At 35.4% G+C, this 14,579-nt stretch overlaps 1 protein-coding gene across 4 annotated transcripts in view; it reads left to right on the forward strand.

Annotated features, from left to right (window-relative positions):
- The window catches only part of phactr2 (phosphatase and actin regulator 2), a 292,417-nt gene that overhangs the window by 106,046 nt on the left and 171,792 nt on the right, over positions 1–14,579 (forward strand). Inside the window, exon 1 of one of the 4 annotated variants that reach the window (XM_039748234.1) lies at positions 12,450–12,515. The exons of the other annotated variants lie outside the window; for them this stretch is intronic. Coding sequence (XP_039604168.1) covers positions 12,503–12,515 — 13 coding nt within the window. The 5' untranslated portion in view covers positions 12,450–12,502. Of the gene's footprint in view, positions 1–12,449; positions 12,516–14,579 lie in introns of those variants that run through there. 4 annotated transcript variants of the gene reach the window in all.

Consider the following 14,579-nt stretch of genomic DNA (forward strand, 5'->3'; position numbering starts at 1 on the left):
CATACACAAAACAAGGTACAACGAATTAAACAACACAATATATAATACAACAAACACAGAATAAACATAATTTATACTGAATGGAAAAGAATAGCAATCAGGTAAGACTGAGATGAAGCAGCGACTAGTTTTAACCATAGTGAGTGCAGTAGAAAAAACTGGTTATATATCAAATATGACAAAATGCAGGTTGATAATCAAAGATTGACTTATAGGAAAAAAGTTAAAGGAGGCATCAATATACTGATAACAAAAGTGTCTGTCTTGTCTTCCTTCCCATCCTTCCCTGTGTTCATTTGCTTTTGGACAGTAAATCTTTGAGTTGTTGAATTAATCAATCAATCAATCAATCAACATTTATTTATATAGCACATTTTCATACAAAAAAATGTAGCTCAAAGTGCTTTACAAAATGAATATAAAAATAGAAGACACAATAAAAAATAAACATAAGTCAACATTAATTAACATAGAATAAGTAAGGTCCGATGGCCAGGGTGGACAGAAAAAACAAAACAAAACTCCAAAGACTGGAGAAAAAAAAATAAAATCTGTAGGGGTTCCATACCACGAGACCACCCAGTGCCCTCTGGGCAATCTACCTAACATAAATCAAACAGTCCTCTTTGTATTTAGGGTTTTCATGGAAGGACCTGATGATAATGGCCACGTAGACTTCTGGCTTTTAGTCCATCAATGTTGGAGTATCATGATGCTTTGAGTAGGTGGTGGTGGCGCCACCACAAAGAAACCGGAAAAAGAAACAGAAGAGAGAGTAGGGGTCAGTACGGATTTTGGAGCCACTGTGAATAGTTATTATGATGAATTGAACATACAGAGTATCAGTATTAAGTTAAAGTGAAGTTATAAAAAGGCCATGTTAAAGTAATGTGTTTTCAGCAGTTTTTTTAAAGTGCTCTACTGTATTTGCCTGGCGAATTCCTATTGGCAGGCTATTCCAGATTTTAGGTGCATAACAGCAGAAGGCCGCCTCACCACTTCTTTTAAGTTTAGCTTTTGGAATTATAAGGAGACACTCATTTGAAGATCTAAGGTTACGATTTGGAATATAACGTGTCAGGCATTCCGAAATATAAGATGGAGCGAGATTATTTAAGGCTTTATAAACCATAAGCAGTATTTTAAAGTCAATCCTGAATGACACAGGCAATCAGTGTAGTGACATAAAAACTAGAGAAATGTGTTCGGATTTTCTTTTCCTTGTTAGGATTCTAGCAGCTGCATTCTGCACTCGTTGCAAGTGATTTATGTCTTTTTTGGGTAGTCCTGAGAGGAGTGAGTTACAGTAATCTAGTCTACTGAAAACAAAAGCGTGAATTAATTTCTCAGCATCTTTCAATGATATAAGAGGTCTAACTTTTGCTATGTTTCTTAAGTGAAAAAATGCTGTCTTAGTGATCTGATTAATATGCGATTTAAAATTCAGATTACAGTCAACGGTTACCCCTAGGTTTTTTACTTCCGTATTAACTTTTAATCCTAGTGCATCAAGTTTATTTCTGATAACCTCATTGAATCCATTATTGCCAATTACTAAAATTTCAGTTTTCTCTTTATTTAGTTTAAGAAAATTACTATTCATCCATTCAGAAATACCAGTAAGACATTGTGTTAGTGTATCGAAAGAGTCTGAGTCATCAGGTGCTATTGATAAGTACAGCTGTGTGTCATCAGCATAGCTGTGGTAACTCACATTGTAACCTGAGATAATCTGACCTAACGGAAGCATGTAGATTGAGAAGAGCAGCGGACCCAGGATAGAGCCTTGTGGAACACCATATCGTATATCATGTGTCTTTGAGATGTGATTACCACAACTCACAAAGAATTTTCTACCAGCCAGGTAGGATTCAAACCGATTTAAGACACTGCCAGAGAGGCCCACCCATTTACTAAGGCGATTTCTACGAATATTGTGATCAATGGTGTCAAATGCAGCACTCGGATCTAAGAGAATGAGAACAGATAAATGGCCTCTGTCTGCATTTACCCGCAAGTCATTTACTACTTTAACAAGTGCAGTTTCTGTACTGTGATTTGTTCTGAAGCCTGACTGAAATTTATCAAGAATAGCATGTTTATTGAGGTGGTCATTTAATTGCAAAATGACTGCCTTCTCTAGAAGTTTACTTAAGAAGGGCAGGTTAGAGATGGGTCTAAAATTTTCAAAGGCAGAGGGGTCAAGATTATTTTTCTTGAGTATGGGTTTAACTACAGTAGTCTTAAGACAGTCTGGAAATACCCCCGTATCTAATGACGAATTAACTATGTCCAGAATATTGTCAATTAGCACGCCTGATATTTCTTTGAAAAACCTTGTTGGTATAAAACCTTGTTGGAATCAGAAATACCATATGAACACTCAAACTCAATATTACAATGTGAACAATTCGGACAAAACAAACCTAATCAAATTGTCCGGGTTGTGGGATAATGCTGACCTTTCACCTTATAACCTGATCAGCCCAAAATGCCTTTTTTTCTGTCGAAATGTGTTTTGAGTGAAGGGATACATATTCCATCCATTTATTATATTCTTTATTTTCAACAAAAATGCCACTTTAATTGCTTTTTTTTCTTTTTGGCAGGCCAGGATACAAATCAACAACGGCCTCAAATTTTTCCAAATAGTTCGACTAGAAACCCATGTGAGCACACTTAAGTGGGAAGGTGAAATGTCACAACACGGAGTTCCTAATAGTCCGAAAGACATGAATACAACTTAAGCTTTTGCGCTACATGCCTTCCATTCAAGACTCAGTTAATCTTTGTCATTTGTTGACCTTTAAATCCCACCCACAGCTTAGTTCCTGGCATCATAGAAGTCTTTCCTGGATCAGTAACTGTCTTGAAACATCGTTTGATACCTGAAGTTTCAGAATCCACTGCTGATCCCTTAGGCAGCTGCACTTGCATCTACCTAGTCTTAAAGGGCTCAGACCCTAAAGGCAACGTTTAGGCTGGGCATCCCTGATGCTTCATGCTATAGATTTTTTTTTTTTTTTTAATAATTGACACTGTGTAGTAAATTACCTGACCTTCCAACAGTCTCCCATGGCCATCCACTCTCCATTGTGTAGGCAGTTACTGAACTGCCATCAGTACATTAACAGACATCAATGTTATACCTTTTCCAACTAGGGGTTCTTCACTTCTAAGTTGTTGGCCTAGAGGACCATCCGTGGCTTTCTGACATACCTAAGTGACTCCTTCACTATAGTGCATTTGGAGAATTAATTCAGAGGGAACATTAATACCTACAACACTTACTATATTTTCTCAGGCTTCTCACTGAATTGTCAAAAAAGTGTCCTGTGACTATTGTTGTGATTTTCTTTATTTCTCATATTGGAGACATTTCTTGTTGTCTGCTAATTTGATGCCCTTTTTACTTCTGGCACTTTGAGAAGGAGAATAATTAAACCCTGTTAGAAATACTGTTTTAGGATTCCATTTCTGCTAAATGGGCATTTGACATCCACCATATAATGTCCTAACTAATTCACCTTGACATAAATGTATTCTGTTACTGAGCTAAATTTTTTAGCCTGTCCCATATTTCTGTAACTTGAATTAGCGGCCAGTATGTCATAGCCACTTTCACTTTAAAGGATGACCTTTTTACTAACAGACTTGCAACATTATCTTGGACTGCTTACATTTCATCCTTTTTTATGAGCAGCCTTTGTATCTGTTACAATTATAGTGGTGTGATGTTTGTTAAAATGAGTACCTTTGTCAAGGATGTAAGATGATGGAGCACAAATAAATGTCAGTTATAGAATGTGTGACTGTCATTTGAACAATTTGAACGGAAACTTCATTTAAAACCCAGTAAGATATATGTACTGCAAGTTCAGTAATTGTCCAGATTTATAATTGAATCTACTATAACAACCAGTAATGGAATTAGTTTAGACTGTAGTTGATAAAATTAAAAGTTTAAGTGTCTGTGGGATGCTGAATGGTTTCTCATCAATTTTGTATGCCAAGATAGCCCAAATACCTTCAAAGCTAAAATGTTTGCTGTGACCAACAGACATACTAGAAAACCAGTAGGTTTTTCTAATAAGGTAATAATAAAGTGGCACTGTATCCCAAAAAACTAAAACATCGCTGCAGGGTATGATCTCTTTCATTAGAATGTTATACGAACATAAAATAGATGAAAGATTTAAATTAAAAATAAGTTTTTCATGTATTTCTGATGACAGGCTCACTGAAGTGTTAGGATGAGGTAAGCTTTAATGTGTCTTTCCTAAATATTAGAGTGTTAACCAAAAAGAAATTTCACATTAACAATCTCATCAGTGATAGGAAAATCGACTAAGCGAAACATGACTTGGGTCAGATGGTGCAGCCATGTTAAATGAAGCATCTTCAAATTACAGCTTTGCTAATTTGGCTTACCAAGGCAAAAAGACAGCGGTTTAGTGAGTATTTATTCAAGCAGATTAAACTGTAAATTGCCAGTTTTGGTACCTTCACATCTTTTGAGTATCTTGGATTTTTATTTTTTTTTTCCTCTCCAAGGAGTGTCCCAGTCTCTCATATTGACCATTTATAGACTGCTGAAATAAAATGTCTTTTATTGAGGAATTTTCAGACTTCGTATCTATAAAAATAACTAACTTTGACAGGTTCCTAATTGTAGGCAATTTTAATTGTCATGTGGAAAACTAGTGTGAAATCAAGAGTATTCATGAACTTATTGCACTCCTTTTATCTTAGACAGCACATCAGCCAACTCACACATAAGGGAGAACATACACTGGATTATAAGTTGATGTGAGGCAGGTTGTAGATATTGGTATATCAGACTTTTGCATATTATTTACTGTAGAAATACTGATAACTATAACTAATGATAAGTGTTTTGCTAAAACAACCTTATTTTGATATGTCTCCAGCTTAAACGTTTGCTAATATTCTAAACAATCAGTCCTATTTTAGTGCTAACAACGTTAATAGTAAGGTGGAAACTTTTTATGCTAAGGTGAGAGGTGCAGCTGACATAGTGGCCACTGAAACAACAGTTAACAAATGGTCCAGAACTATTACATTGGAAGACACAAAGTATCCTATTTAAAGGGAACATGCCGGAGAGCGGAGTGTAAATGGAGAACAAGTAAACTTGATAGCTCACTATGAAATATATTCAGTTATTTAAGCCTTTAATAACAACACAGTCCCCCTTGAGAGGCAGGCCTATTTCTCTAAAATTATAAATGATAATGCTGATAATCCAAGAGTTTTATTTTCAACTATTGATCGTCTTCTTAACCCAGCTCACTTAATGGAATGCCTCCTAAAAACTACTAGTGAAACTTGTCAGGTTTTTACTATATATATTTTTAAATACAAAATACTGTAAATATTAAAAATAATATTGTACATCATCCAAAGTTAATCTGATTGAAACCCAGCATTCATTTTTAAGCAATTTAAATTCTTTAATTGGAATAGAAACTACACAGAATAATTTATCAACTGAAACTCTCCACCTGCATTCTTCACCCAATACCAATAGGATTTTTTGAACAAGTCTCAGATGTGCCGATTGATAGTGTTTTTGACATAGTGAACTTGTCATTAGATAAGAGGGTCTTCCCTGACTGTCTTAAGACTGCAGTTGTTAAACCCCTGTTCAAGAAAATTAATCACAACTCCTCTGTTTTTGACAACTGTAGATTAATTTCTAACCTGCCTTTAAGTAAAATTCTATAAAAGGCAGTAATTAAGCAGCTAAATTATTATTTGATTAAACATTCTGTTCTTGACAAGTTTCAGTCAGGTTTTAAAGCAAATCACAGTGCAGAAACTGCACTGGTTAAAGTAGTAAATGATTTGCGGAATAATGTGGACATAGGCTGTATATCTGTTCTTGTTCTCTTAGACTTGAGTGCAGCATTTGACATCATTGATCACAGTATTCTTATAAATTGCCTTAAACAATGGGTGGGCCTCTCTGGCAGTATCTTAAATTGTTTTCAGTCTTACTTAACAGGTAGAAAATTCTTTGTTAGTTATTGTACTTTGAAGATGCATTATATTTTATATGGTGTTCCACAAGAATGTATTCTGGGTCTGCTGTTTTTTGCAATCTACATGCTTCCATTAGGTCAGATTATCTGAAAGCACCAGGTGAGTTACCACAGCAATGCAGATGAGACATAAGCTGTATTTATTTATAGTTCATGATGACCCAGATGCTGTTGGCTCTCTGATTCAATGTGTTAGCAGCATTTCCAATTGGATGAGTACTGTAATTACTTTCTCAAATTCAATAAGGGGAATATGAAAATCTTAGTGATTGGCAAACATGCATATAATGACGGTATTAGAAATATACTTGATCTGTTAGTCTTAAAAGTCAAGACAGAGGAAAAGAATTTAGGGGTCAGTATTGATTCTGACTTAAAATTTAAATCACATATTAACAAGGTTACTAGGTTTGAATTTTCTACTTAAGGAATATAGCAAAAGTTAGACCTCTTATAACTTTACAAGACGCTGAAAAATTAGTTCACGCTTTTGTTTTTAGCCGATTAGATTACTGTAACGCACTCATAACAAGACTACCTAAGAAAGTGCAATTATTTCAGAATGCTGCATCCAGAATCTTAACTAGATCAAGAAAATCAGAGCACATCTCACCAGTTTTACCGTTATTAGGTTGAATGCCCAGTGGGGGTTGGGCAGTCTTTTCGAACTTGGAAACCATTCAGATTTTGGTTTTTCACCAGCCTAACTGGAGTATTTTTATTTTCTTTCTGTGCTACTGGCCATTTGACCTTAACTTTTTATTTGTTACTTATTCTTCAATATTATTGCCTAATCTTATGTTTTTCATTTCATATATGTTTCTTTTTGTTGTCTTGTAAAGCACTTTGAACAACATTGTTTGTATGAACATATGCTGCATAAATAGATGATGTTGTTGTAAGTTGTTCCCTTGAGAGTTCAAACAAGACATTTTGAAAAAGTAAACATTTCAGGAATAAAAAAAAAGCATGTCACGTCCTTACAGTATATCTATAGTATGTACTATGGATTGAAGCATTGATTTTTATAAAGCACCACCCCAATCAAAATTTTTTCCATTTATATTGTTTCTCGGGATACATTTCCTACATAGACATCAAGCGTGTGCAACACATTTGTTTTCTCATTTGTATTTTACTAAATTTGAAATCTATCAATAAATACAATTCAAACTTGCCAATTTGGATGGAATATGTGAAACCTTACATGTTATGAATGCATTAAGGTCATCAAATACATGGTACAGCTAGCCTTCATTTACTGTTTTTTATGCTGTGGGGCAAAAGTCTGTCTCTCCTGATGTGTGGAATTGTAGTTACACGATGGTAGGACTTTGCTATGTAATTCTTTCCTAGAAAGTTATTAAGTGTTACTGTCTACTACATGCACCACAAATGAAAATGCCACCATTCACATAATGTACTGTACAAGGAGAAGGTCGTTGAGCTTATCCTGATGCAACTTTAGTTAACTGATACTTGCATCATGCATTTATGTTGTTTAATTATATTTAAACCAAATTAGATGGCTATAAGTAATTTTGAAGTTTGTGTATGTATGCATGTATGCATATATTTATACATCCAGCAATTTCTGTCGAACGAGTTGAGGCCATTCTTGCTTATGGTTAAGGGACATAGAAAAATAATTGTTGCAGAAATTGCCAAAACCCAGCCATTACAGTTTGCTAAGGCCATATGCCTTTTGTTTATCACATACTTTCGGCATCCTTGCCAACCATAAAATTATACACTTTACATAGAAACTGTGAGAGAAGTGATACTATTGGTCTATTGGTTTTCTTCTTTCCTGTATTATTGCTGCAACCAATAAATGTACATAACTTATCAATAAGTAAATATATGTATCATTGCGCTCACAGAGTTCCACTCTTTAGGGCACTAATTTGCCACACCACACAGCATTTTTTTTTTTAAGTCATGCTTAATGAGCTTGGTATGTCTCTTTTTTGTTTCCAATCCGTGAAGATGGTTTGCATCTTCCTTCAGTAACATAGGAGCACCTTGTAAGTAGTAGTAAATCTTTTGTTGTTATTTCATAGTTGCATGTATTTTGTGACTCTCAAAGAGCTCTTTAAAGTTTGTTTTTGATCTGCGCTGCTTCACATAGCTAATTCGGCCATCTCCTATATAGTCATTGTTTAATAAATGTCTTGGGGTAGCCATTTGATGTGAACAGATGTTAAAGATAACATCTTTTATTCTTTTTTTTGTCTCCATTATGTCACAATGGGTGTTAATGCTTTTGAAAAAAGTCCTAAAACAACTCCTTTATGTGATAAAGGATGGTTTCTAGAAAATTGTAGTGTTTTTGTCTGCATAAAACTCGGAGTGGTTACCTCAATGCAAATGTCAAGGAAATTGACACGTCCATTCATTTATTTTTCCATCATGAATTAGACTGTGCTGAATACTGAGTTGATGTGGCTGTAGAATTCATTTAGCTGGTTACTTTTGACATGACGAATATGTTGTTTATGTAGCGTATCCACAGTTTAAGTTTTAACTGAGTTAGAGCCGCACTTTCAAATCCCTGCATAACCAGTTCAGCTAAGAGTCCTGGTAACGGAGATCCCATTGGTATATCTTATTTCTACAGTATTTTGAAATGGAAATGGGTTTTTTGGACAAATTGTTACTAGATCCATTATGTCCATAGTGGCCAGCTTCATTTGTCCAGCTTTGTCAGTAAAGTCTCTGTGTCCAGATAACAACAATTGGTATTGTAGTATATAACGACACAACATCAAATGAGACTATGATCTCATCATCAAATATGGATATATTCTTCAGGCACTGTAATGCCATCTCAGAGCAATTAACAGAATAATGTAAGTCATATGTTAAATACAAGTTCCACCGGACAGACATTTAATTGGGATACTGAAAGTAAAATTCAGGACCAATACTAAGACTGCCAGAGAGCTGGCTGAGTCTTGGCTCTCTAATAAAAATGCCATTAACAGACTCTTGGACTAGATCCCACCATATGCAGGCTTTAAAAAGACTTTATGACCAATACTGTACCTTTCCGAACCCCACCTTATTTATCCACCACCAACCTTTGCCTGCTATATATTGCCTTTGATTCATGTATGTCTAATCATTTCCCTCTGAAGACACCTGGTAGGTTTCTGAAAGCTTAGGAATATAACATAAAATATTTTCTATGAGGGTGTTTATTAGCTGAATAATGACAAACAGTAGGTTCCAGCATCTTGGAACAAAAGGTACAGTTAAACTGTAGAACAGAGTAAATGAAAATCTACAGACCATTTTGGGGTTGTTCTTGCAGGGTTCTTACCAGACTGTTGCATAGGCTGGCTTACCACTGTCTTGCATTAGCAAGCACTTTTAATTGTTTTTTTTTTTTTCATCACTTTTATGGCGGCTGGTAGGAGAGGACCATGTATATCTTAAAGGGTTGTCCTCATTAACTGTTCTTCCAGTATTTTGACCCTCTGAGTACCTTCCATTCGACCCTGTATCACAACAGAGTATTGTTTCCCATGTTTATAATAGTTTTACATCTTCATTGTTAGCTGAATATCATTGCAGACTCTGGTAGGGTTTCTGACGAACAAGCTTTTGTCATGAGTAATGCAGAATAACATGTGGCCCCAGTGCTGCTTCAAAATAAATGGTAATATCTTTGCAGTTGGAATAAAATTCCTGCTGGTCATGACATCAGGTTAACACAGGACAGTGTTGAAGAGCTTGACAAGGGACAGAGAGAGAGAGAGAGATTTCCGAAGGAATAGGGAAATACATATGTAAATGCAGTTCTGCATGCTAGTTTTAGAAGATGGATGTTGGTATGATGTGATAAATTTATAGTGACCCAGAAGTAGACTCGGAGATGGAGACCTAAGCCACAGGACAGCAGGGCAGTGTGTTGCCCTGTTAAGCATTTTTTTTAACTCAGAATAGAATTTAAAAGCAGTCTGTGCCTGTAAACTGTGTGTTTAAAGTAGTGTGGTGAATTGGTAGTGAGAGAAAGTAAGAAAGATGCTGTGTGATGCTTTGAAGACTGGAAGAATACCCAACCACAAAGTCAGGGCACAAAACTATTCTAATAAGGCAAAGAGTCACAAATAGAAATCCGGGCAATGTATTAAATGTTTTGATCATTAACAATGTGTTTTGATATCCTAACATTTGTGTGTCACTTCGTGCTCACCCAGTACTTGCCTTCATAATAGTAATATTATACTAGGGGTCTTCGCTTGCTCACCCCCGGGTTTGGTTTCATGGATATACAATTTAAAGAGATTGTTATTTTCATTGGAATTGTTACATATGCATTCTTTTCACTTTTACTTTTGTAAAAACAATATTTGGAATTAACTTTTCTGCAAGATCTCAGTGAATTTTGATTCAGTGTTTGGACTTACATCGTGACAACGTAGCGTATAACTGCCTGTGAGTGAATATAGCTTCTTTCTCTAAAATAAATAAAATGACTTTTTCGAATGTTTGTCCATGCTCTTTCTTCTTCACTTAGTCATTGATGTGTCATCTTGAACGTATAAAATTATTGTCCTGATAATATTTATAAGAGCTGAGAGCGCAGGAAGTGTGTGTCTGACTAAAGCATTCACACAACTGAGTTTAGATGACTGTGGTCTTCTTTGAAAATAGTTGTAAGTAAAGCATGACTTGAAAGAATCTCATGTTAAAAGTCTTTCTTTCTCGCGGGACATTTAATGCTGCTCACGTTGGGGCGCTAATCGCACGCTAAGGAGATGCGTTCGGATCATCTGCTGGCTTGCTGCTGGCGAGCTGCGTGTTCTGCTTGTTGCGCTGTGCGTCAGTCATTTAAAAGCCTGTACAGCAGCTGTCCTTTTGTGTCGTGGGACGTCAAAGTGTCTTCCGAGAAGATCACATCTAGTCTCCCTTCCAAGATTTTTTTTTTTATAATACAGAGATATTATAATATATCTAGATAGGTAATAAAATACTTATGTATGTTTATTATTTATGTATTGTAATGGACCACACACATGGACTGGGGTCCCAACTGGGATTGAATAAGGATCATTACCCAACCAGGAGGCCAGTGAAATGGAAGGATTGGGGGAGAGGAGTATGGCTGAATATTTTCTCTCCAGAAACCCCTAGGGTATGTTGGGATTTGTAGTCCAGTGGGACAGCCCTGTTGGGTTCAATGGGAGCTGACAGGGGGAGATGCTGGGATGCATATTCCCTACTTTCTGGGACTTCCAGTCGACCCAGAAGTGCTTTTAGTGGGCTGAATCCTAGAACTGGAAGTACTTCTGGGCCATAGATAAAAGAAGCCACCCAATCTCAGACACTGTAGTAGGAGTTGTGTGGAAGAGGATGGAGCCGGCCTGGAGAAGAGGAAGGTGAAGGAAATGATCATTGTGAGAATTGAGAAACCTGTTGTAAGGTAATTGAATGGCAATAAACCCTTTTATTATATCTGGAGTTGTGCCTGTGCAATTTTATTTGGGGCACTACAATGTCCCGTAGAGGTCACAGCATGTAAAACTTGCTTATATGACCAATTTTAAGAGACCTAAAAACTTACAATAGATTTGTTTTTTGTTATTTTTTTGTTTCTGTGCCTGATGAATCTCCATGGCAACCACCAGATCAATACACACAACTTTTTAGGAAATGAGAATAGCTTAAATAAATGGATGGATTGAAGAAATTAAACATTCTGTTTTTTATTGAACATGGTTTCAGTCATCTGTTATTTGTTCGAACAGCAAGAGGTACAGTAGCAATACAATAGAAGCACACACACCACGAAATGGGTGGCAGCAAGTCAACAATGCCCAAGTACAATTAAGTTTAAAACTGTGGTATTATAAGTGTGGGGTATACCAGTAACCAAGGGCACCTTCTACTTAAAGATTCATAATGTATACATGAATGAAGTATTCATCCCCACTGCAAATGTATAATCTTCATTTTAAAGCTATTAAATATTTATACACTTGTAATACTGTTGATACAGGGCTATGTTAAAAGACTGAGAACAGCAAGTGAAAAGCTTCAACAGAGTAGTATAAAAGCTGTAGCAGGTTTTTTAAAAAAAGAAAAAAAAACTTTTTGGGATGTTTGTTCAAGGATCAGTGTAGTGTCTCTTCAGCATCCCTTAACTGTATGTATAATCCCTGGTGGTTTAAAGCATATACTTGATTGGTTTGTGAGGCCTTAAACAGCTAATAATGGAACTAATGGCTGTTTGTCATCCTTGGAGATCTAAATTTCCTGGTTGTATTTACTGCAGTCAATGCAAAAGGAATGCACCAAGTGTTAGGCAGAGCTCAATACTTGGAGGAGGGGCCTCTGCTTCACAGTAGAAAGAGGATACAGAAGAAAAGAGAGAAAGAAAAGATCTGAGCAAATTACTGAAAAAATCATTTGTGCTTTTAGATGGAGAAATGGAAAACTCGTGTAAGTAAATTGTAAATGTCGATTGTCATATGCTGTTTGAAAGCATAAAGCTTTGCCAAATTCAGTTAAAATTGATTTTTTTTATGTAAAAGCAAATAGTAGTGTAATAACTGCTGCTTAGTAAAGATACAGTGTCTCTATACAAATGCAGATTTTTGAACAGGAATATCAGAGATTTTTTCTGCAAGTTGAATGTTAAAGTGAACTGCCAGTAGGTATTTCTTTTATTTTATTTTTTTTAAGTATTTGTGTACACATGTATGGTGAATGTATTAAAAACCTCTTTTTAGCATTTGGAAGTTAACTTTATAATAAAGCAATTATTTTTCTTCTTTTTTTTGTCTTTTAGTGTTCAGTAAAAGCTATTTAGATTTGTCAGACTGATGTTTGAGGGTCTAGTTGCTTTGACACAAGCCTGGTATTAGCAATGCCTGTATCTAAATTTAGTGTTGCCAAGGCAAAAGATTGGGTGTTGAAGCAGTTATCTGTTCTGTTGACAGTGTTGTTTCTTTATTATGATTGTCTTTTGTATCAGTGCTGCTCATTTTCATTAAAGAATACCAGGTTAGCTGTTAGTATCAGTTTATCAGCATCAGTAAAATTCCTAAGGGAGAACTTGATTATATTATTTGCTCATGAAGTTAACAATAATAATATTGCTTTTTATATCCCCATTTTTGGAGACCTTTTTTTTTCTCTCTTTGTGAGATTTTTCAGCATACAGTACACGCAGGACAAATTTTTTATAAATCTTTTGCTCTTCTGTTTTATGTGTGTGTGTTTGTGTATCTATCTATCTATCTATCTATCTATCTATCTATCTATCTATCTATCTATCTATCTATATATATAGATATAGATATAGATATATCTCACAACTATGTCCTACTTCTAGGGTAACAGTTTTGAAAATGTTTTGCATATTAAACTACACAAAATCAGGATGGTAGACCCTTCAAATAGTGTTTGACAAACATGCTGTCTTATGGCTGTCTCTTTAATTTATACCTGTCATAAATTATATAACAGCATTAAACAATAATTTCAGAACATATTCAGTATTGTTGGTATGGATAAGAAAATTCATATGTAATACCATATATCTAATTGTTTAAAAACAAAACAAATTAACTCATTAGCTCTTAGCTTCATTATTCATTTATACTTGCGCAAGACCATTTGTTCTTGTCAGATTGACCAGAAGAAGGTGCACTTATTGTATCTTTAATGGATTTTGGGTGATGGTCTTTCTTTAGCATCCAGTCGTGGAGGTTGCCCAGTTCTATATTTGTGCAGCCTCAATATTTTTTTGTGCAGAAGGATCTTAATCTTCTTGTTTTTAACTGACACTAAAATATGTAATGAAGACAAATCAGTAATCCCTATGCTTTATGTAGATTTCTTGCAGAAAGCAATGTACAAAAGTAGTGCGGCATGATGCCCTGGCATTTTCAGCCACTAAGCTGGAATTTTATTGCCCACCTCTGACTCTTTAACATAACCTACACGTGCTTCAGTGTAAAATAATAATCTTAATTGCACTTAATCCTGTTAGGCTATGGCCTCTGCAAACACTAAATTTTAAGATTAGGTGCAAGACAGGAATGCCTGTGCTCCAATCTATTTTATAGTGTGCGCATGTCTGAAAGTGTATCTATGTCATAGATAGACAAAGTGTCCTAGGGTTGTGTTTATATGGGAAAAGTGTAAAGTGATCATTAAGGCTCAAGACAACAATTAGATCATGTACATAACTTTGGTCTTTCCTCATAGTTTATAATTTTTAAATGATACAGTGTTACTGTTTTTGCATATTACTTTATTTATAAAAAATAACATGCCAGTAACATTTTGTGAGTGTCAGTCAGAGGACTAATCAAATAATACCTAAGTATGTCCCTCACCTATATCACTGTTTTGATTCATCAATATTGTTGGGTGTGTTTTTTTTTTTTCTTTCTTCCCCCCAATACAACAATAATTTATTTCTTGTATAGTCCAAAACCACTCAAGTAGTGTGCAATGGGCTTTAACCGGCCCAATTTTTTTTGACACCTCCCCTGC

The sequence above is a fragment of the Polypterus senegalus genome, chromosome 3 (assembly GCF_016835505.1).
Source record: "Polypterus senegalus isolate Bchr_013 chromosome 3, ASM1683550v1, whole genome shotgun sequence".
Taxonomy (NCBI): domain Eukaryota; kingdom Metazoa; phylum Chordata; class Cladistia; order Polypteriformes; family Polypteridae; genus Polypterus; species Polypterus senegalus.